General features: G+C 38.2%; 1 protein-coding gene across 2 annotated transcripts in view; it reads left to right on the top strand.

Annotated features, from left to right (window-relative positions):
* The window catches only part of LOC149190057 (uncharacterized), a 174,900-nt gene that overhangs the window by 81,809 nt on the left and 68,655 nt on the right, over window positions 1-24,436 (top strand). For both annotated transcript variants that reach the window (XM_089412009.1, XM_089412010.1), the window contains exon 5: window positions 6,974-7,102. In XM_089412009.1, the coding sequence (XP_089268135.1) occupies window positions 6,974-7,102 (129 nt within the window). The remainder of the gene's footprint in view (window positions 1-6,973; window positions 7,103-24,436) is intronic.

Here is a 24,436-nt window from a genome sequence, read left to right as displayed (position 1 = left end):
GGCCTGCCTTTGAATGATAAAAAATCTAGTGAATCACCGAATACAGTGCTTACATCCTCGGCTCCAGGCAAATCCTTAGATGAAAACAGAAACAGTGAAAATAATGGTTCACCAGACTTCTCTAGATATTGCAGTACTCTTCGACAGATTGGATTGGAAGACAAGAAAAATCCATCCAACCTGTCCATATAGTCCAAGAGCGATGCTGCTACTTCAGTGAAATTTCTTCCTCCATTGATGAAAGGTGTGGAAATCCAGAAGGTGAGGAAAGGTGAAATGAATAATGACATTGCAAGGGAGTTTGTGTACAGGTTTCCAGGTGAAGATGCACTTGAGGTTGGTATGCAGGTTGTAGAAGAAGAGGAAGAAATGATGTCATTTTCTGTTGGTGACTCTGCAAAATTTCTCTATGGAACAGAAAGGGATATATACAAGGCTGAAATCTAACAAGAAGGAAACTTTTCTACACTGAAGCTATGGAAGTTAATAAATCTAAATGCAATAATGAACTCTTTGAAGACGATCAAAGGGGGGATCTTGCCCTTGAAGGAAGCAAGCATCATGGACTTGAAATGACCCCAGAATCCAGATATCAAGGACAACGCTAACCATTCTGGAAAGATTTATATTGGCTTCTATAAGGTTGAAGATTTATGGTTGGAAAAAGGGAAGTCAGTATATGGGGCATTTGAGTACAGGTTAGAGAGATTAATGGGCCAGCCGAAGCTAGCATCTGATATACTGAGTTCTGCTGTCAATTGGAAGCCCCACCTATCTCTTCGGCAAGGTCTCATCAATCCGAATATTTCTTCAAATAGGGAGAACTTACCTGCCTATCTTGTGAATAATGTTGGACAGAGATTAAGGCTAAAAGAAATTGATAAGAAATATATTAGATACAAAATAGGATTGAGCATGAGAGTATGCTTTTACAGGCAGAAAAACAGTTGCTGCGCGATATGAAAGAGACGTTTGGCCACATTGATAAAATTCAAGAATGTAGTAAATCTTTAGATCAATGGTTGGATTCCCTGAAAAGGCAGATCTTTCAAACAGAAAGGAATGTTCAGGCCATTAAGAAAGAAATTGGTACATTGATGATTGAACTTTGGTTTAAGACAATTGCAGGATCAATGGAATGATCATCTGAATCTGGAGACAACAGGGATCCTTCAAGAAGGGTCTATTGATAGGCAGCAACAAAACTTCATGGCTGGGAGGAAAGAAAGGTGCCAAAGTTTGAAGGAAAGATTCATCTAAGCAATGAAGTTGATGCTGAAAAGGATAAAATGTATTTGAATGTCAAGGATTTTTTTTATTGTCATAGGGGTAGGGATGGAGTGTGCTTATACATAGATCCAGAGAAAATGTACTATAGGAAACCTGAAGAAGGATGTATTGATAAGCATAGGGAAAAATATGGTTATGAAGGTTCCAACATCAGCATCACCCCAAACTTCAATGTTGGTCACTTGATCAATTCAAGGCATTCATGGGCAGTTTCTGCGTGGCAAATATTCGCAATGGTGACAAAATTGAAAAAAAAACAAGGGTCTGTTGCATCACTTGTTTCAAATGGGGCAGGTTGTTTGGAAGTGACTAGAAGGAAGGATACAAGACAAGTGAGCAGTCTTCCTTTTCAAAAGCAGGGGGACAAATTTTGCAGCACGCGAACTTGCAATTGCTTGAGGACAAGCAATGTTGGGAAGGGGGAACTGTAATGTTTTCTATTGATTAATTGCCGAAGGGAGGACAAAGTAGCCTATCCATCTCCGTAGGCTATAGTCAATGATGAAGGGAAAAACCCATAATCCAATGTTTTGGGGCAACTTTGGGTTAATTTGGGTAAGTGGGGCAGAACTTGTGAAGGAAGCCAGAATTAGGGGCTAAACTTGTAAGCCCTCACATTAAAATAAGGAGAAGAGACCCCATAAAGAATCTATAAATAAGAGAGGAGAAATCACTTTCTCATCATTTATTGGATTGGATATTTTTGTTTTTGAGCTTAAGGCTCTCAGCGTTTTAAGACCCCTTCTTTTGATTAGTTTTGGTGGTGATGATCCCACCCTAGCTAATCCTCTTTTTATTTCTCTATTCACTCTGTTACAGCATAATATTTGGAGACATCTCTGATTTGGTTTTGGCAAGCAAGGAGTGAATTTTTGGTGGTTTGTTTGGTCATCAAAATCTGAGTAGATCTGAAGGCAGCAAAGACTCTGTGGGTTTTCTGTGGTTTTGGTCACCGAAACTTGAGGTGATTATAGTGTGTTATATCATATATGCATCTTTTCTATCCCAAATTACATAAGAAAATTGTCATCTTAAAAAGTTTGCTTGACTCTGTAAGCCCTAGGGTTTACTTGACACTAATCTATCCCTTCAACTACCATTTAAAAATCCAAAATTATCTATTTTACTTGTCTTATGAAATCTGATATAAAATTCCGAATATCATAAATTAGATTTTAATTCAAGTCTAAATACTTTTTCATATCTTAATCCTTCATTAGACTTGATTTTATTTAAAATTTTAATCACAATTTTGGAAATTTGTTAAAGGTTTATTTATAAAATAAAAAATGTGGTTAGGCCTAAATTGCTTTTCACTTTTACATTATTTACTTGGGTTACTTATACATTAAGTAAGTCTGGAGATAAAACATCTGCATTGCAAATCAGATTTGCCGGTTACTTATTGATCCTTTATTTTATATTTTTTAAATATGTTTAACAAGTGGTTTTCACCACTTGTATAAATTGCGAAATTTCCTTAAAAAATATCACAAATCAGATTTGATTTATAGATCCCAGTGCTTATGAAATATCTTATATTTAATTGGATCTAGTTGATGTATGCTTCAGTTTCATAATGCTGGAATTTACTTGTATGAAGCATATCACATCATAATGTCTTCTAAATGTTAATTTGTTTTCACTTTGCAAAGTTACGTTGTTAATTGGGTTTCATTCATTACTGATATTTTTGAAGTGTAAATCTGTGCAGCATATTTTTATCATAAATAAGATTTACATCCTAAGTCTAAGGTTCTCATTGATATATATTTATAGACTTAGTTATTTTAATCATTCACATCTATGGATACCCCCCCTGGCCTTGAGAGAGCTGACTAAAATTGATTGTAGAATTGTACTGAGGTGACAGTGGTGCTTCTCCTAGGTTTACCTCAAGGTTGCATCCTGGATTAGGGATTTTTCCATGTAGATGCAAGTTAAAGAGGTCATAGAGGGCACACTTGTTTCATACAAATATGTAGTTTTACATAAAATTTTGTAGAGTGGGTCAGTTGGCACTTGTGGCTGCATAGAAATATGTGGTGCTGTATAAAACTATTTGGAATGGTTGAGTTGGCACTTGCAGGCATGTGCCTATGTAGTTGGCACATGTAGAGAGCTCTGCCTGTGGATCTCTAACCTAGTGTAGGGTTGGGCTCTTGTCTCTTACCTTACTTGTAACTCACTCCTCTTACTCTATGAAAGGAAAGTAGAGCACTTCAGTTCCTCACATTATTAGTTCTCTTAATCAGAGCAAGAGAATGCTAAGTAGAAGAGGTTGTAAATTTGTAATAGCTAGGGTTTTCTATTTGCTAGTTTTGATTGGGTGAATAATGGAGTTGTGAGAGCTTGTTGATTTGAGTTTTGCATTTGTAACTCGGCAGAAGTCGATTTGTTGTAATGTAATCTTTTATCTGTAATAGAAATATAGTGTTTGCTGTCTGAAATTTGACTTGTACATTTGTTTTTATAGATCTGTTTGAGTGTTTCAGTTGCTGATTTATTATTCTGATGCAATGCACAACTAAGCTGAAGCTGAGCTAATTTAACATGCTCTAATTTGTATGCTGTGTTGGTGCTGAGCAATTGCATTTTTCAGATCTGATATTTGTATTAGATATAGCCCTAGAAAATGTTGAAATGATCTATCTATTTGACTTGCAATGTCTACACTCTTGAATGTTGCCCTAGCAATTTTGTTGATTACAGATTTGAGGTTCTGATGGGTTTATGAAAAAAATCAGATTCAACATTAGTGCTGGAACTTCTATGGTGCTTTGCCATGATGTTATGGGGCAAAATTTTTAGCACAACATATGTTGGCCATATCTCCCATATATATGGCTAGATACCACCGTAATTGTATTTTAAGTTAACAAAGGCCACATTCAACAATATATGCTAGCTTCACTTTCAAGTCAATAGAACCCTTAGTGGCTCATATCTAAATCACCCAAGATTGGTGCTTGGTGGGTGGCATGGGGTGCTACTGCCTTCATTGTTGGATCATGACCCCATTGACATCCTTCCACAATTACTGAGCCTATTTCAGAAGGGCATATTGTTGGGAACCCCTTGTGGTAGGTGAGCCTATAGTCTATTTGAATGATCCCAACATGTAACCAACATGATGCACCCATGAGTCTGAATGCAAACATGAAGGAAGTAGGAGGATGCATTTCTTGAAGGAAATCATACCAGCATTTATACAAGTTCAAGTTGTGGAGAGCACCATAAATTCAGGTTGATCATCTATTATATCTGCTTGAGCATCCAGCATTCTATTTACAGGCACACAGCCACTTATAGAAACTTCAGACAAAAGGACCTTTCCAGCACAAGTGGCAATCAGATGTCTTATTGAAAGGTTTGTCAAGGCACTGAATGAAGTACATGCTCTTGATTATACCAAACTACCTATTGAAAATAAGAGCTTGCAAATGGATTCCATCTTTACGGTGGTAAAACTTAGTGATGAAGACAGCCTTCAGCATAGACTTTTACAAGGATGAAATAAAAAAATGTGTAGTCTAGATTTAATGAGGAAAATTGCCTAAATGAAAGATGGTTGAAGACTCACAAACAAAAAGATGTACTATGTCAGATTTCTGTCAACTGAAGCAAACCTTGAAGTATCTTTCTCAAAGGGTGGTCTTGAATTTCCATGGCATGAGGGCCTAGACATGTTTTTTAGTATTGTGGACCTTACTTTTTTGTCATTATTATGGAGCCAACTTGTTTGGTCATTTTGTGGGGCTGACCTGTGCATACTTAGAATAACATATGTTTATATACACTGGTGGATGAGTACGGTGCTCTTCCTGTAGCAGATTTCTAACAGTTGGGTGCAGTGCCTATAATAGTTTTATCTCATCTCCGGTGAATTGACCTATGCATGGTGTGTTATTTCCAGCAAAGGGTGGATCATGCAATGAATGAACAGCAGATACATGCATAGTTAGGTGTGTGGAGTTGTTGCTGTTTTAGTACTCAGAACGAGGTGCAGTGTAGGAGATATCTAGGGATATGCATGTACCCAAACACAGCACTCAGCTATGAATAGCGGGATGTGGTTTCCTTGTTTGGCAAAGAGGCGCAGCCCATGACTAATCAGTAACATCTGGTGCAGTAAGCATTCAACTTAACAAGCAACAGCAGCGCTATCTTTAGGATGACTTATGCAAGATGCTGCGAGTTCATGATGCCTTACAACTCGTTTTTCCAGAGCCATGCATGTGTTTTCAGTTAAATTTCAAATTCTTGTGGGGAGGAAGGTGGATCTTCTACTCATTAACAGATCTGTACATGCGTTAGCTGAACAGGCAATATCCTGAGCAGTCTAAGATGTAGTAATTCATGTGTTTTGGGGCAGCATGAAATTGTATATACACAACTCTCATCTGTGATTGATTATCATGTGATTACCTGTCAAGTGTTGCACTCTATTGTGCTTGTGTTTATATCTCTCTCTAGCTCACTTGTTCTTGGGTTCACTCCCTCTTTAAGGATGCATCCATCTTGGCTGTTTGTCTTCAAGAGTTGTGCTGCTCAAGTGCTGGTTTATGTTCCTCTTTATTATAGAATTTGGGTTTTGTGTTGGTTCTGATATATTGTTTTGCTATCTCTTGTGAATCTCAACAAATTTTCTTTTATCTAATTTCTGTTTCAGAATTTTTTGTAGGATTTTACATTTTTATTTCCTTTTGTGTGTGTGCATGTGCGTAATTTTTTTTATGAATTTACCAGGTAATATATCCTAGGTAAAACCTTGGGGTACTTACCCTTATTCTGAGTATATATATCTATATATATATATATATATTCTTGATTTAGTTACTTTCTAGGTAATATATCCTGGGCAAAACCTTGGGGCACTTACCCTAATTCCGAGTATGGTCCCCAGGGTAATCCCTAGTTTCTTTAGAGCACAAAGCCAGGTCAACAGCAGTGCTTAAAACTATTACAACAATACACTTAGTTACTTTCTAGGTAATATATCCTGGGCAAAACCTTGGGGCACTTACCCTAATTCCGAGTATGGTCCCCAGGGTAATCCCTAGTTTCTTTAGAGCACAAAGCCAGGTCAACAGCAGTGCTTAAAACTATTACAACAATACACTCATTATGAGTTCAACATGTCACTTATGGGAATAGAAACTGGGGCACAGGATAATACTCCATCACAACAACTTGGGCTAGAACGAATTGACAATTACTAATATATATATATAGAGAGAGAGAGAGAGAGAGAGAGAGAGAGAACCCTCTTCGCTCTTGGAAACTGGGGGTAACTTCCTGCTGTGCCCAAAAGTTATCAACCCAGCTCCCCATCATCAAAACTTGGCACAACATAGGTTTCATTTATGTCATGCTTGACAAGGTTTGTTGTTGGATGCCACTTGCACTTTTTGTTATCTGAAATTTCAAATTTATTTAATTTAACTTGCATCAGGAAAAGATATTGGTTGTCAATGTCATTTAACATTCCCTGAGAAAAGAATTCCAAATTTCATTCCCTCATTGTTTGAATGCTGTTTTGCTCACTCTATTTCTTCTGAGGAAGTGCTCTATTGTGAAGCCGATAAGTATTTTAACAATTTGTGCTTTGACTTTGAAATTTATAAACGTACTGTAAAGTTTTTAATTCAGGAAAATAACTCTTATGGCTATTATATTGCAGACTGCAAAGGGAGCTAAAGTTTTCAATGCTGCAATAGCAGCTACTGCAGATGGTCAACAAAATGGGAAAGAGGGTGAAGAAAAGCTGAAACTCCATACACATTCTTACTGTTGTTTAGATTATGCACAGGTAAATGTTTACAGATAATATTTGTGCTCTCAAGCAATTGGAGAAGAAATTTTCTCTATTTCTATTTTTGTTTTTGTGAAAACTGTTCAATGTGCAACTCTTCATGATTAAGATGCTCCTTGGAAACTAATTACAACGCTGCTAGTAAGAATTCTAATCTTAACTGAATTGTCTTAATCAATGCCTAATCTAATGTAATCTAAATGTTAAAATTTAAAGTTGCCAAAAATGAGCTTCAGCACTGATATTAAATGTACTTTTGTACTGTGAAAACTTTAATGTTAGTGAAATGACATGTGACCATTATATGACTATGAAGCTTAAGGTTAATGTTTGGTAGTTAAACTGCCGTAATGGAAATATGGCACTAATAATAATGTACTCAAGAGATGATGTAATTGCACGATTCTGATATGTAAGTCTCTGTATCGGCAGCTCTTCCTTGGCCAGGCTTGTATTGAACAACTGTTGCGACATTAATATAATATAGTTCATATTCTCTTCCCACTTGCATTTGTTATGAGTGAGCTTGCACTTTTAAAAATCAACAGTGTTATCAGAGACATGTTCAGAGAAGTCGAAGATGGTGATGTTGAAGAAGAATGTTTGCATTGGAATTTGCCATCAGAGCAAGGACACTAGACAATATTAAATTGAGCCAAATAAATCTATTTCAAAGGCTTTATCAAAATATATCAGAAGTAAAATGTTAACATTAGAAAAGTTTAAAACATGTAGAGATCAAATAGTATAAGTTTTGAAAAAAGCAGTGGCAAAGCCTCCTCCGTGTCAAGGCTGTTGAAATTGCACATGATGAGACCTTGTGTAATGTTTTTGGAAAAAAAACTGTGTTTCAAAGACAGCTCTTCATAGAACATGAGTTGCAACGATGGGAGAGAAGATATACATACAGATGCGAGAGAATCTGCGAGTGGTGAAATTAGCAGGAAATGGTGGTGTGCTTTCCCCAAAACTAAATTTCTTGATTTTTTTTGAGGAAATGTTGTTGCTAACTTTATAGGGATAAGTAAAGACATAAGTTTTTGGGATGATAAATGGTATAAAAACGAGTTATAAACTTCAAACATTTTGTCATGAACAAAGTTAGTATGCACAGCAGAAATATTCAGAATATCTAAAATATGAAAGTATCCATTGTAGGACAATAATATATTCATATAGAAAATGTTTGAATACCAAAGATATGAGATTTTTACAAATGAGGGCCCGCTTATATACCTAGGCAGGTGCCCCTTCATGAACAGTCGTGTCCATAGAGACATGCCTCTGTAGTATAATAATCATCATTACTATCTACTTATTAATTATTTATATTCATAACATTGCCTTCCCCTTTAGAAAAGCTTTGTGTCCTCAAAGCTTATTAATAAAAAGGCTTGATCTCTTTTTCTGTCTCGAATGTCTTCTCTTCTAGGAACTGTCATCTTTGGTAATATGAGACGATATGAACTTTTGAGTGTGGTACAAAATTGTCGTACTTTGAAACAATCTAACCATCCAAAATCAATATTCTATGGAACTTTACAAGTACTTGATAGCTGGGATAAATTGTTGTCGTAAGACTGGATTGTGTTGACATCAACATTTTTCGAAACATAAGTCTGTTGTTTCTGTTTTGAGTTATATAGATAAGCAGATTGATTGAGATGTCTGCTCTTGTGATTTGGATATCGATAAGGAATTCTTGTGATTTGATTTTCCCTTATCATGCATGTGGCAATTTCATAATTTACTTCATGTATTGATGTTGTTGAGTTGGTTATAAAATCTTCACTTAGAATTTTCATTGTTTGAACTGCAATCTAAATATGTTTTTCCTTCAACTGGTTTGTCGTCTTCTTGAATAGTGATATTGATTGGTTCAATATTCATTCCATTTTCATCAACTTGGACTATTACGTCTAAAGACTTAGATACTTTCGTGATAAGTTCTTCTCATTTGTTTTTCAACGATTTCTTAACATTTTTAAGTTTCTAATTTGAGTGAGTAGACTCAGATTATAATTTTTGAGACGTAGGGGTTCTTCATTTTATGCGTCAACTTTATTTTGAAATTCAAGCCTCTCATCTTTTAAACACTTGATTTGTTCTAATAACCTTTGATTAAGTTTCTTTAAGCGTAAAATTTTCTCTTCTTGTCCTACTAGTTCTTTCTTTGTAAGCTTAGCCTTTTTGACTTGTGTGAGTAATTTTTCATTGTGGTCTCTAAGGCACATAATTTCTTTGTCCTTTTCTATTATTTCCTTGTAATGCATATCCTTAAGATCTTTATGTTTTTGCAGTGATGCTTTCTTGTTTTGTTGAAGTTTGGTTATTTCGTCTTCTAAAATCTTAATATGTGAATTATCTTGATCTTCCCACTGAGTCTCTCGATACACTGGATTACATCATCTTTTAGGAGCGGTGTTGGTTGTTCAACTTGCAAGTTGGATTCTATTTTATCCAATTGTTTATTAAAATTTATGTTTTGTCGCTCAAGTGTCTTCATTAACTGTTTTATCCTTCATGAAACTTCATATCTTCTTCTGAGGATTGTTTTTGTGTCTCACTTTAATGTTCAGCTAAGGTAAAAGTTATGTGACACTTGCAGCTTTTAGCATTTTGATTTCTAAATAATTCGCGACAATTAGGATATCCCTCTGTGTTGGAAATACTGTGAGGGTTTTGAATTAGTATTTTACTTACAATTAGTTAATTATAAAATTTTAGAGCATGAACAATAGAACAATAATCAACAACACATCACAAGAGTAGTACACAACAAATTTTTAGGTGGAAACCCTTCTGAGAGAAAAACCATCAAACGCTTTTCTAATATTTTTATGAGTACAAAAATATGCTTCAACTCCAATTGAAAGGGAAGCCCCAACTCCCTAGTACTCTAGAAAAACATTCAAATTTATTAGGTAGCTCCAACTCCTGAAAGGATGCTCTTACACCCTGGTTTACCAACTCCAATTGGAAGGACGCTCCAACACCTTGGTTTTATCAGCTACAACTGATAGGATGCTCCAACACCCTGCAAACACCAACTTGCCCTAGCTACCACCCTGGAGTATTTTTAGGCTACAACCTGAAAGAGAATTCACTCTTCTACCTTGCACCACCCAACCACCCTGAATATGATAATAAAATAGAAAAACAACTATGTCCTCCCATACCAAAGATAATGACCCACTTACAAGGATATTCAATGAAACCCTTACTACTAAACAAAACCAGACTTCTTCAACCACCGCAAAATGATGTGACAATGAAACCCCTTGACAATGTACCTTAGATCTGCTGATGAAAACTAACCTTTGCTTGATGCTTGTCTTGTTCGCTGAAGATGAGTGACCTGTGAATATTTTTTGTAGCCCAAAATGAGATTTGAGCTCCGTGCAATTCCCTGTCTCAGTGACACAATGTTCAATACATAGTGCAATACAACTCTGTTATACTTCTCATGCCAACAAAGAGGATCCAAGCATAAATTAACTTCTTAAGATTAACTGCTCTACCATGTATAGTGTGCAAGAGATGCTTCAAATGTTGCGTCATATATATTAGTCTTCTATTGATTGCACAGAGATCAGGTTGCTATATCAAATGTGCATAGGTCTGTAGCTTAAACCTTCTATAATTGAGCTAGAACTTCATCATAATAACTGCTTCTTGAATTAAGACTTTGATTGCTCATAAAAGTTTATTGTTTAGGGCTTTTGTTATCCTGATGCTAATGTTTGCAACATTGATTGAGAGCGTGGCATCTAAGTTCTTGTATAGGCAGCCTATCTTAGGTTAGCTTGCATTATTATTATGTTTTTTTGTCAAGTTGTCTGTGATCCTCTAGGCTTGACCTGTGGCTTGAGAAACCACGACCTAAGGGCATCTAATTTGTAAAAGTCAATAGGGAATCACACCCGGCCTGGGCCACACTAGCCCTAAGCTAACTGGATTTTTTAGCATGTCTCCTCACCCTAGCATAGGCACAACCACCCTCGTGAGGTTTGATCCCGGTCGCCTTGCTAACGAGGCCCATCTTCAACCGGTTGTGCTAGTGGGACTTGACTATTATTATTATTATTATTATTGATAGAATACACATCCCAGGGTAAACTGGTTGGTTGCAATTTTGGCTACCTAGTCCAATGGGGACATTGAGTGAGACCCAATAATATCTGTGGAGGAAAATAGTCTATGGAATTTACCCCATGACCTCTTGCTTGTAATTAAAAGCACTCAACCCTCGAGCTAACCCACTGGGCTGCTAGCATTGCATTATATGACTACTACATTACTAATACAATATAGTTGTATCTTGGTGAATCACATGACTTTTGAGAATTATAGCTTGGACAGGAACTTCTGCACATGTTCAATGTGAAAATGCGGCAAGTGGTTCGAGATATTTTCCATTTTTTTGAAAAATAATTCACTTTTTGAAAAGTTATTCTATTTGCAATTCACTTTAGTAAAAAAGTGAAAGTCTTATATTTAGTAGTTGAATCTAGAATTGTACTTGACTAAGAGAAATCTTAAAAATAGATACTTCCCTAGAAGTATGAAGATGGGGGCAAGGTAGAGGTTTTCACACACACTTGAGTAGTAGAGAGAAAGAGGGAAGATGCATTCCCAAGAAACATGTAGTTCGGGGCAACAATTTCTTAGTGTTGTACGAATTGTACCATATGGATCTGTTTGTGAGGAATCTGTATATCAATGCCATATAGTAGTCATACAATTTGTAGGGTGAGTGTTGAGAGCCATCAACCTCCACCATAGCAGAGAGTACTTCATGGATCCCTAGTACCACTTATTGATTGCTCGTGTTCCACCTTTTGGATGAGGATGATGCGCCCGGTTCACCATGCTCAACCAGCTCCGCACTTGCACCATACACTTGGCAGATGTTCCAGGGTCTAGAGGATGTCTCCCGCTACAGTTACATCACCATATTATCCCTTACAGATGGTCTACATGCATGTTCGAGCCACTTGGAGACCAATGAGGATGTCCTTGTGCCCCCACACCCACTCGGGAACACCACAATTTTTTTCTTGGAAAACAGGGGGCCAACCCCTTGTCTACTATGTTGGGAGTCCATTTCTTCATCATGGCACCCCTTGGACTTCATTAGGCCTCCTTAAAGGTCCAACAACTCACTATGTTGATCATTTTGCCCACTTGAGAGGCTTATCTTTACATTATTGAGCTATTTGGTGGGCTTGTCACCAAAAGTATTGTTCTTATGGATAATATTTTATTTTAGGGGCTCCATTAGGCCTTTTTAGCATCGAATTCATTAGAGAGTGTATAAATACAAGTGAAATGATTCATTTTCATCATCATCACTTGATTGAGTTGTTAGCTCATGTATGATTTTCGCTATTCCTTTTGGAGATGAGTTTGGATGTTATGAATGAATTTTGATGTTTGGATCTATTTCTCTTGTCTTGGAGCTTCACTATTTGCATAATATGATGATTGGATATACTCTTTTGCACATGTAAGTACTCTCTTGATGCTTATTCTTGTTATTTACTTTGTCACATGTATGTTGTTGGGATTTTCGCTATACAAGTCTGACATTTACGACTTTCTTATCCAAAATTGTGGGAATTTTGATCTTTTATAGCATTGCATCATTACATGGGCCATGTGTGAATGGGTGAATGTTCCTACTGATTATTTGTTTAAAATACATCTTGATAAATCATCAATTATTGCATGTCGAAGTATAAAGATTTCAAGTAGTTGCTCTCATACCCTAATGCCATGCGAAGTTGCTTGAAGACCTCCTTGATTGGGTAAACTTCTTCCAAACCATCAATTCTCATGACTCCATCTCTCCCAAAGGACAAGGCACTGATCCTCCCATAGGTGGTCACCTTAAAACACATATTTCTCATACCTCTTCTTCTATTTCTAGGACTAGCGTCCATAGGTCACCTAGGGCATTAGTTATCTCACGTTCTAGCCATCAAAGGACTTCGTTCTGTTGCCCATAACTGCGCTGAGGTTTCCTCTAGAAGTCCTCCAAATTTCAAGAAAATCCAACGGTGGGATCTTGAGATACATCAAGCCTTAGCTTGAAGATTGTCTCTTGCCCTAGGTTTCACATAACTAGTTACTTCATTTGGATCATTGTGTTCAAACTTCAAATCAAAAGAAAATTTCTCGTTTGATGCTCTTTTCTTTCCTAATTAGGTCAAACCTCTCCTTGGTTGATCAACTCCATACCCTTGACCTAATTTTGTGTCCACTTGGTCTCATGTGGTTCCATAACATATTAACGCCAATTTTACAAAGATCACATAGAAGCCAAGTCTCCATAAGGATCTCTATGTCTAGGAACCTTCTTGGAAATACATAATCTCAAACCCTAGCCCTAAAGATCCTCTTAACCTTTCCTAGAGAGCCTATCATCTTGATTCTAAAGCAAGCAACCTATCTTATTGAGCTTTTCTTGTGAATAGGCTTCGGAATCACCTCCCTAATCATTGACTATACTTTCTTGTGATTCCTCGTATATCGAGACTCATCCCATTATTGAAAGTCCGTAAAGAGCAGGGAGCTTTAACTGAGGTGACACTGGGCTATTTCTCCATTGTTGCCCTCGACTTAGTAGTTGCTCTATAGGATCCCCTCATAGGACCCCCGCTGGTTTGAGCGGTAGCATTTTGGCATCGTTGTTGGGGAGGAAGCAAGTCCACCTACCTAGTGAAACATCGAGGAATTGATTCATTGACGACATTTCAATATTCCTTTGGTGACTCCATTCATTGTCCAAACCCCTAGTTTGCTTGAAGGTGACAACATTCCTCCTCTAACTAGGGCCGCTGCAAGAAGGGGAGAATGAACTCCATCACCTGTTAGAACTGCCCTTCCCCCTAAATTTGAAAAGGTTAGTGATCCTACCCCAAAGATGGCAACTGGTTCAAGCACTGACGCAAAACAAAACACCCCCCAAAATGACCAAAAGTGAAAGGTCCTACCCCAAAGATGGCAACTAGTTCTAGCATTGGCCCAAAACAAGACACCCCCCAAAATGACCAAAAGTGAAAGGCATTTGGTTAGTGTCTTTGCCCCTTTTAAATTGAGTGATGACCCCAAACCTTTACCTAAAATACAATAACTAGCTGCCGAAGTTCAAAGGTGATGCTACCATAAGTGCATGTGACTTTGTCGAAGAATTCTATTGGAATAGGACTCCTAGGTAGATATTTGATGAAGATAGGCTCATGATGTTTTTTTCTTCGTCTCTTGAAGAACAAGCAAGGTAATGGTACCTTAGTCTTCCTCAAATTGGTTAGAATCATCTGTGTAGGGGATGTCTTCCCTTCCCCTACATCCAAGAATCATCCAAAAATTTGATAGGGAGGTTAGGGATATCCCTGATCATTTGAAGTCCCCTGATGCTAACATTCTTGACAAATTCATCAAAGTTGTGGGTGGCCACCTGACTTATGCATTAAGGGACAAGAAACCTTCAACCTTGGCTGAGGCTAAAGAGATAGCAATGGAAGTTGAGGAAAACTTACGAATTTCCAAAATGGATGCTAATGACCACCCCAAGGCTAAAGTGGAGGTCAAGAAGGAAAAATCCAAAGATCAACACGAAGAAACCCTTCTAGTACTTCTCAAGAAAATGGAAAAGCTCAGCGAAGAAATGAACTCACGAGATAGGCTCTACATGAACAAGTTCACTGCTTTGGAAAGGGCCCAAAAATCTAGCTATATCCCAAAAGGGAAGCCTTTTCCTAAGAAGCAAAATGAAGAGGACAAACCAAGCTCATCTCAAGTCCCCAACACTTTGGCCCCTGTTGAGAAATTTATAGGGAAATGATTATAATGATTTATCTTAACTTGATAACTGCTTGTGATGTCTTTTTACTTATTAGCTTTGTTACTTATTATTATATGTGTGTATCATCAAACAACTACCAAAAACAAGAAGAAAAAGAACACAAAATATACACTGCAAGCCAAGTCCAAGACCTCTTCACTTGAGAGGAAAACCCGCAAATCTCCTCTTCCTTATAGATTCTTCAGTTGACAAATTCCAAGACCTTAAGACTGACCTCAGTACCCTCCAAGACCAAGACCAACCTCTTTAGATGATGTGCTAACCTTGATCTAGTCAAACCCAATCAAATCTCTTCTAGTAGCACTTCTTTGACCTCCAACTGTAGAATTTTAGTCTCCACTGTAGATCTGAAATTTCGCCCCCAGCAATTGTTGCTACCACACGTGTGAGCTTTGATCTACCTTTTGAGCCTTCCTTTGACCTTCACTTGCCTTTACCTCACTTCTGGAGCTTGAAGATGACCCTTGGTGACCTTTGCTTGACCTAATTTCCTTCTTTTATCCAAGATCGAACTTGTAGATAGAAACCATAGATCTGTTGCAGAAACCCTAGTCCTCCTTAGCATGTGTGAGAGAGAAATAGCCCAAACAAAGATCTTCTTCGTCCTCTTCCTTCTTCGCTAGAAATGAGAGATGAGTGAATGTGTCTCAAGGAGGACGAGTTCCCTCCTATATATAGGCTCTTCAAGGTGGACGTGGCTCTTCCTTTTAGGTCGACTTGCCAGCTGCCAGGCTAACTTGGTCTTGGAGGGTATTTGGACACTTTTTAAGACAAAAATAATTTTCTTTACAAGTTACAATGTGCCTGATGGGGTCTTCAACTTATGACAATGACTCTTTTGACTTCTTGACCTAGGACAAACCCTAGAAGCACTCAATGGGTGTTTGACCTATAAAATAAAAGATCTTGAGCATGAAACCCATGCTCCAAAAATAATAATAATAATAATTTTCTTTCATTTTACACTTTACAAGAATCAAAGTACATTTCATCTTTATGAAGACCAAACCTAGTTACACATTTTTCAACACTCCCTTTTAACTAAAGAGGTTTTCATAAATGGTATATGGACATTCTCAATCTAAAGAGATCTCATAAGAGGAGTTGGATTGGTAACCCATCTGTTTAGCATCATACCAACCAACATTGTCACATAGCAAGGCCTTGACTAACAACTCTATCTCTCCACATGATCAGAGTGCAATGCTAGCGAGACTAATGCTTTATAGACACCATCATCATTGTCTCTCAAAGAATATCGGTCCACGACTACTCTCATCTTGGATGGCCTACCACATCCTCCAAAATATCGAATGCCAAATGCTTACCCAATCCTCCATTTTGTCTTCCCAAGTGAAGACAAGAATGATGTGCCTATCTCTCCCTCTCTACTAGGGAGGGTACATCAACCAGACCAAGCTTGTCTCTCAAATAAACAAGCTTCTGATTAGGAAGAGATTTTGTCAATATGTCATCTACCTGCTCATCAGTTAAGATATATTGTAGCTGCAATACACCATCTTGTACTAGCTTCCGTATATAATGATAGTTCTTGTTGATATGCTTTGTCTTTCCATGAAATATTGTGTCTTTAGACAATCGTATACAACTAGTGTTATCACAATGTATCACTGTAGGGTCCATAGGTCCTACAAATAGGTCAGATAACAACTTCCTCAACTAGAACGCTTCTTTGCTTACTTCATAGGCTACAATGTATTTTGCCTCAGCGCTACTCAAAGCAACTATATCTTACTTTCTGCTCATCCATGAGACCATGGAGATCCTAAACTGAAACATCCTCCTATAGTGATCCTTCCATCATGCTCACTGCCTCCCCAGTTGGAATCTGTATATCCAATCAGGTGGAGATCATTCCTTCTATCGTACTTCAGGCAGTAGTGGATGGTTCCTTGCAGATATCTCAAAATATGTTTTGCTGCTATCCAATGATCATGCTTCGGCTCCACTTGGAATTGATTGAGAACATTTATTGCAAAGCATATGTCTGGTCGAGTATTCACCAAGTACATCAGTGAGCCAATGAGTTTTCTATACTTGGAAGGATCCATTGGGCTTGATTCAGAACTCCTTAGCCTTTTCAAGTTTGTGATCATCAGAGTTGTCATTGGTTTGCAATCCATTGTGTCAAACCTCTTCAACATCTTGATCACATACTTCCCTTGACCCAGATAAATCTCATTAGGTCCTTGCTAGATTTCTAGTCCCAAATAGTGATTCAACCCTAGATCCTTTATGTCAAATCTTGCTGCTAGTTGCTTCTTACATTCTTCAATTCAAGTTTCTGTACCTATCAAGAGAAGATCATCTACATATAGAAGAATGATTACCAGTTCACCCTTCACAACCTTAATATAAAGGTTTGAATCAACAAAACTCTTTGTGAAGCCTAATTTCTGAAGGTATGCATCCATCCTAGCATACCATACGCTTGGTGCTTGTTTGAGACCAGTCACCATATAATGCCTTCTTCAATCTGCAAACATATGCTTTTCTGTCTTTTACTTCAAATCCCAAGGGGTGTTCTATATAGACTTGCTCATCAATTGTTCCATTCAGAAATGTAATCTTGACATCCATTTGGTGGATGTTCCATCCCATTGATGTTGCCAAAGAGACCAACGAACGTATAGTTGTATACCTTGTTGTTGGAGAAAATGTCTCTTCATAGTCGATGCCTTCAAGTTGAGAGAAACCCCTAGCCACAAATCTTGCCTTATACTTGTCAATACTTCCATCTACTGCATGTTTGATCTTATAGATCCATTTGGAAGTTACCATAGATTTTTCATTGGGCCTAGGCACGATCTCCCAAACTCCATTCTTCATTATAGATTGATATTCTTCATTCATGGCATCCTTCCATTCTTGATGATTGACAACTTCTTCAAAAGTGGATGGCTCTGCTTCTATTAGTTTTGTCATGTAGGCTGCATACCCAAAATATCATTTGGGCTTCTTGCTTTCCCTAAATGTGCCCTGAGTTGCTCCATGACCTTTTGCATCAAGTAGTGTTGACTTCAACCAATTAGGTCTCTTTCTTGATTCGGGGATGACCACAGGTTGAATAGGTTCACTAGGACCTTCATCTTCATGGTGAGATTCTTCTTCTTCCTTGTCAACTTCTTCTTCAAATACTGGAAGTTCTTCATCATCAGAGTCCATGGGAAGTTCCTTTGATTTCTTGAATGCAATACTTTCATCAAATATGACATCTCGACTGACTTCTATACAATGTCCTTCTTTTATGTAGATTCTATAGGCCTTAGAGGAGTTGCTATAGCCAACAAATGTTCCTCTCATGCCTAATGGATCCAACTTCTTTATTTTTTCCTACGATATATGAATATATAGAAGACAACCAAAGGTTTAGAGAAGATCTATAGTTGGTTTCTTCCCAGTGAATACTTCTTCGTGAGTTCTATTATTCAATGACCTGTGGGTACTTTCATTTTGAAAATATATAGTTGTCTTCGTGGCTTCTCCCCATAGAAATTTCTGTAGATCTTGATCATGCAACATTGCTTTTACACTTTCTTCAATGGATCGGTTCTTTCGCTCTGCAACTCCATTTTGTTCCAGATTATATGGGACTATCAACTCCCTCTTAATCCCAAACTCCTTGCAGAAAGCTATAATTTCCTTGGATGTATACTCTCCTCCATTATCAAATTTTAGTATCTTGATTTTCCTTTCTGTAAGGTTCTCAACTTCAGCTTTGAATTCTTGAAATTTTGTAAATACTTCGTCCTTGGATTTCATCAAGTAAACCCAAGTTTTTCTTGAATGATCATCTATAAATGTGACATAATATAGATGACCTCCAAGTGATTTAGGAGTCATAGGACCACAAACATTGGAATGAATAAGATCCAATATTTCTTTTGACCGTGAAGCACTGCTTCCAAATGGTCTCTTGGTATTCTTACCCAATGCACATCCTTTGCATACTCTTTCGTGATCTTCTTTCAATTCGGGGATTCCTTCTACTATAGAACTTAGAGTTGGAAGGATTTTGAAATGAAGATGGCCAAATCTTCTATGCCAGAGTTCACATGGGTTGATTTCAGTGTGAACCAAAGCTTGTGCAAGAGGAGATATCAACCTGTAAAGTCTTCCTTCACGAATACCGATTACTTTATCGTTCTCTATGCTTGAGTTCTTACTCCATACTACAACTCTTCCATCAATGAAAGCTCCTCTATCACCTTTATCTTCTAAACTTGAAATAGAAAGTAAGTTCTTATGCAAACCTAGAACAAATAGGGTGTTGTTGAAATGAATGCTGCTTCCATTTTCAAGCTCTATAGAGGTTAATCCAATTCCTCTTACAAGATAACTCTTATTATCTCCAAGTTCCACTGAGTAAGAAGATTTTGCCTTTGATAATTTCTTCAGTTGTTTGTGATGACCAGTTGTGTCTAGATGCACCACTATCGATTACCCAAATGTTCTTGTCTTGGAATGTGCCAGTGACTGTTGAGAAGAGTCCATCCTTTATCTTGGTTACTTCCTTCTTTGCGGTGAATAGAATATTCCATGCTTCCTTGATGCCTTTCTTGAGATGGCTTGCTACCTTTGAACACTTCTTGAAGAGCTTCCTCAATATAGTGTAGATCTTCATAATGCCCTTACCGAACCTTAGCTCTGATACCATGTTGAGAAATCTATAGGGCAATGATTATAGTGATTTCTCTTTACTTGATAACTGCTTGTGATGTCTTTTTACTTATTAGCTTTGTTACTTATTATTATATGTGTGTATCATCAAACAACTACCAAAAACAAGAAGAACAAGAACATAGAATATAGGCTGCAAGTTTAGAGCCAAAACCTCTCCACTTGAGAGGAAAACCTGCAAATCTTTTCTCTTCCTTATAGATTCTTCAATTGACGAATTCCAAGACCTTAAGACTGACCTCAGTACCCTCCAAGACCAAGACCAACCTCTCTGGATGATGTGCTAACCTTGATCCAATCAAACCTAGTCAAATCTCTTCCAGTAGCACTTCGTCAAACTCTAGCTACAAAATTTCGACCTCCACTGCAAATCTAAATTTTTGGCCCCCCCAGCAGTTGTTGCTGCCACACGTGAGTTTCGATCTGCCTTCTGAGCCTTCCTTTGACCTTCGCTTGCCTTTCCCTCAATTTTGGAGCTTGAGGATGAGCCTTGGTGACTTTCGCTTGACCTACTTGCCTTCTTTTCTCTAAGATCAAACTTGTAGATAGAAACCCTAGATCTGTTGCAAAAATCCTAGTCCTCCTTAGCACATGTGAGAGAGAAATGGCCCAAACAAAGATCTTCTTTGTCCTCTTCTTTCTTTGTTGCCTTCTTCCTTCTTCTTTTCTCGAAATGAGAGATGAGTGAATGTGTCTCAAGGAGGATGAGTTCCCTCTTATATATAGGCTCTTCAAGGTGGACGTGGCTCTTCCTTTTAGGCCGACTTGCCCTTGGAGGGTATCTGGACACTTTTTAAGACAAAAACATTTTTCTTTACAAGTTATAATGTCCCTGATGGGGTCTTCAACTTATGACAATGACTCTTTTGACTTCTTAACCTAGGACAAACCCTAGAAGCACTCAATGGGTGTTTGACCTATAAAATAAAAGACCTTGAGCATGAAACCCATGCTCTAAAAATAATAATAATAATTTTCTTTCATTTTACACTTTACAAGAATCAAAAGTACATTTCAGTTTTATGAAGACTGAACCTAGTTACACATTTTTCAACAGCTCTAACAAATGTTGTTGAAAAAAATTCATCTTCCGAAGATGAGCAAAGTGATGAGGATGATAGTGATGACGAAGAAGTAGATGAGCAAGCTAACCTTGTAGAATCTGAAGCCTTCAACATTTTGCTAGGGGGTTCATATATTCATCCTCCAATTAGTGAGGTCATTATCAAAGAAGAAAAAGAAGAGCCAATCCTTAATGCTGATGATAGTGGAAGATTCAAGGGGTCCAATATTCATGAAAGGACAACAATAAAGACCCCACAACCTCCAAGGAACCCAACAAAGACTCAATTCCCAAGTAGGTCCCTCCTAAAGAACCTCTCCCTAAAGATTCCCCTAAAAAGGATCCTCCGAAGAAATCCAACCCCAAAAAGGATCCTCAAAAGAAAGAGACCATCAAGAAAAGGGATAAGGGCAAAGAGGTCGGACTTGACATTGATCTAGAGACTACTATAGGGAAAATGATTGTGCCAGTTCCATTAAAGGAGATTGCAAAACTTCCCCGACAACAATGGAAAATCAAGAAATCCCTAGGCTTTGAAGAGGAAGAATTACCCAAAGACTTGCAAAACATTCACCTTCCCGACTTAAACCCAGGACATGAGCCATTCATGCTTACCTTAGCCATAAATGACCTTTTATTACATAATTGCATGTTAGATTCAAGGGCTTCCACGAATATCATGCCACTAAAAGTCATGAAGAAATTGGGTCTTAACATCACTCGACAGTATAAAAAGGTGTGGTTTTAACTACAAACTTGTAGAAGTAGAGGGCCTCATAATAGATCTTAAGGTTTCTTTGGCTATGAACCCCGATGTATGATTGCTTATGGACGTTGTGGTCATAGATATCCCTAATGTATGGGGGATGTTGCTATCAAGGAAGTGGGGAGCCATCGTTGGAGTTCATCTCCAAATGGACTTGTCATATGCCACTATCCCACAATTTGATGGAACCCCCTTCACTCTTTATAGAGAGGCTACATACCCTACTCGTGGGGTCAAGCCAGGATTGATCCCATACTACAAGAGACATGAGATGGAGAAGCCTTCTCCCATTCTCCCTTCACAAGAAGTCTGTATTCTCAAACGACCAAATCACAAAACAAACAAAAAGTGGAAGCCTAAAAGGGAATACAAGGCTGTGGATGTGGTCTTGGTAAATACAAATCCAATGCCCATCAAGGTTCATGGGAAAGTTAGGGAGGATTATTACTACATTGCCAAACTCAACGATGAACTTTGGCCGCAACTAGTCAAGTTCAGTCGTATCACCCCTTTCCTTGACACTTGACATTGTATTATATGCATGATAGAGTAGGATTCATTGCATGTTGATTTCCTCATTAGAACTAACATCATATGACATTTCTCATGGTAGATTAGCTGCATTTAGATTAGATTTGCCTTTTTTTTTACTTTCTTGTTGATTTTTATGGCCTAATACTAAGCATGGGTGATCATAAGACACCACAAAAACATGTTGCTCCTTGAGCTTGGTCTTTGATATGTGCATGTAACAGGTTTGCGGTACCAAGAGAATTGCTGGTGTTTCTCCTCCATCAAGTCACCTCAAGGTTGGCCTCCAAACAAATACTCTACAAGTCGGCTTATTTTATAGTGGGAGACAACTATAAATACGAGGGTAAAATTCGCTCAATAGAACAGAGACATAAGTTCACAAAAATTTCAGAGAATAAGTTTGGAGCATCTGAGAGAGGAAGGCAAGCTGTCACAGAACCAAAGTGTAAAACCTTTTATGGGCTGTCACCACAGGATCAAAGACTATACTACTACAGACCAAAGCATGAAAAGGCTGAAGCATGAATAAACTGTTACAAGACCGAAGTCTGGGCTCCCACCACAATATATCTTTGTTATAAAGGACCGAGTTATAATGTCGCCACCACAGGACTGAAGGATCGAGTTACATCTACGTTGCCACCACATAAATGAAGAATCGAGTTATATCCAGATTGCCTCCATATGATCGAAGGACTAAAGTATATCTCTGTTAATAAAGATTATTAAAGGACTGAATTAATGATGGCACTACAAAATTGAAGTGTAATAGAAGCCGAGTTATGATGCCACTGCAGAACTGAAGTGTGACACAAATAAAGGGTGATAGAAGCATAATAAGGAATGTCACAGGACTGAAACCAAAGGAAGTTGCCTTAGGATTGAAGCAAGGTAAGGATGCCACAGGACTCAAGTATGAGGAGGTTGCCACAAAATTGAAGCACGAGAAGACTGTGTTTGCAAAGTGTTACTCACAGAACTCAGAATTGAAGAATAAACAAGGATGACTTGATGGAGGGAGTCTTTAGTCTAGGTTATAAGGGTCTTGGTCATCTCAACTTTGTATTGAATCTACTGAAGGAAGGAAGAGTTCTTGACTGGGATTTCCCCTACGTAGGGATTTTGCCCTGGCTGCATGCCTATATCTCATTTCCTTTTCTATTTATTGATTGACATTAGTCTTGATGATAACAATAAGATAAATTGAAAGAAGAAAACTAATAATGAAACATCACAAGATAATGTCATATTATGAGAAATCAATTAACTTGCCACCCTATTAGATTTCTCAACACCCTCCATCATTAAGGAACCCATGATTGTCCCAACCTCTGATGGGTGATGAATTGCCCCACCTTAAGGGGGTATCCACTGCTACATATTACGCATCGTGCTCTCATCCCCTGGAGCCCCGAGTAGTTATGGAGAAAAATCAATTAAAGGAAAAAGGCATGTGAAGAAGGGTGGTAAAACAAAGGTCGGGGTAACTCATGTACCACAATTTGCTCCTTTCTACACTCATATACCTAGGTGTGGGCTTCCCTCATTATAGCTACCCTTGCACCATGACATGTGGTCTGGATGTTTCCCCTGATCCCCACTCTGTTCCATTATTATATCATTTGCCACCTGCCACTTGAGGAATGTACCATGGACATGCCCCCCCCTTTAGAGAATGAAACCACCTAATAGGGCCCTTGGTTAAACCCCCTATTGAGCTTGAAGACACTTGTACATGTGAAAGCCCACTATGGAAGGGCATGCCACCATGAAGTGCCCCATTGATTCCATGACTTGTAAGCTCTTTTACTTGATTATTCTAATGATTTGTTGTATTGTAGGGCAAGGGGGCGCATTGGATCTTATGCAAGATTGTAGGTGGGTCTCCATTTGGGGCTTGGTCTCCTTATATGGGGTCCTAGCCCTCCAAAGGGCCACATTGGCACTTGTAGGGTGAGCGTTGAGAGCCATCGGCCTCCACCATAACATAGAGTACTTCATGGATCCCCAATACCACCTATTGATTGCTTGTGTTTCAACTTTTGGATGAGGATGATGCACTTGGTTCACCATGCCCAGCTGGCTCCACACTTGCACCATACAATTGACAGATGTTCCAGGGTCTGGAGGATGTCTCTTGCTGCAGAGGGAGAGCTTATATCACCATCCTAGCCCTTACAGATGGTCTACAAGAATTTTCAATCCACTTGGAGACCCATGAGGATGTCCTTGTGCCCCCACACCCACTTGGAACACCACAGGTTCATGGTTGGAAAACATGGGGCTAATCCCTTGTCTACTATGTTGGGAGTCCATTTCTTCAACATGGCATCCCTTGGACTTCATTAGGCCTCCTCAAAGGCCTAATGACTCACTATGTTGATCATTTTGCCCTCT

This window comes from Pinus tabuliformis, chromosome 3_1 (genome assembly GCF_031772625.1).
Source record: "Pinus tabuliformis cultivar Carrire ecotype Pingquan chromosome 3_1, CPIR1, whole genome shotgun sequence".
In the NCBI taxonomy this organism is placed as follows: domain Eukaryota; kingdom Viridiplantae; phylum Streptophyta; class Pinopsida; order Pinales; family Pinaceae; genus Pinus; species Pinus tabuliformis.
This window is presented reverse-complemented; position numbering and strand designations above follow the sequence as displayed.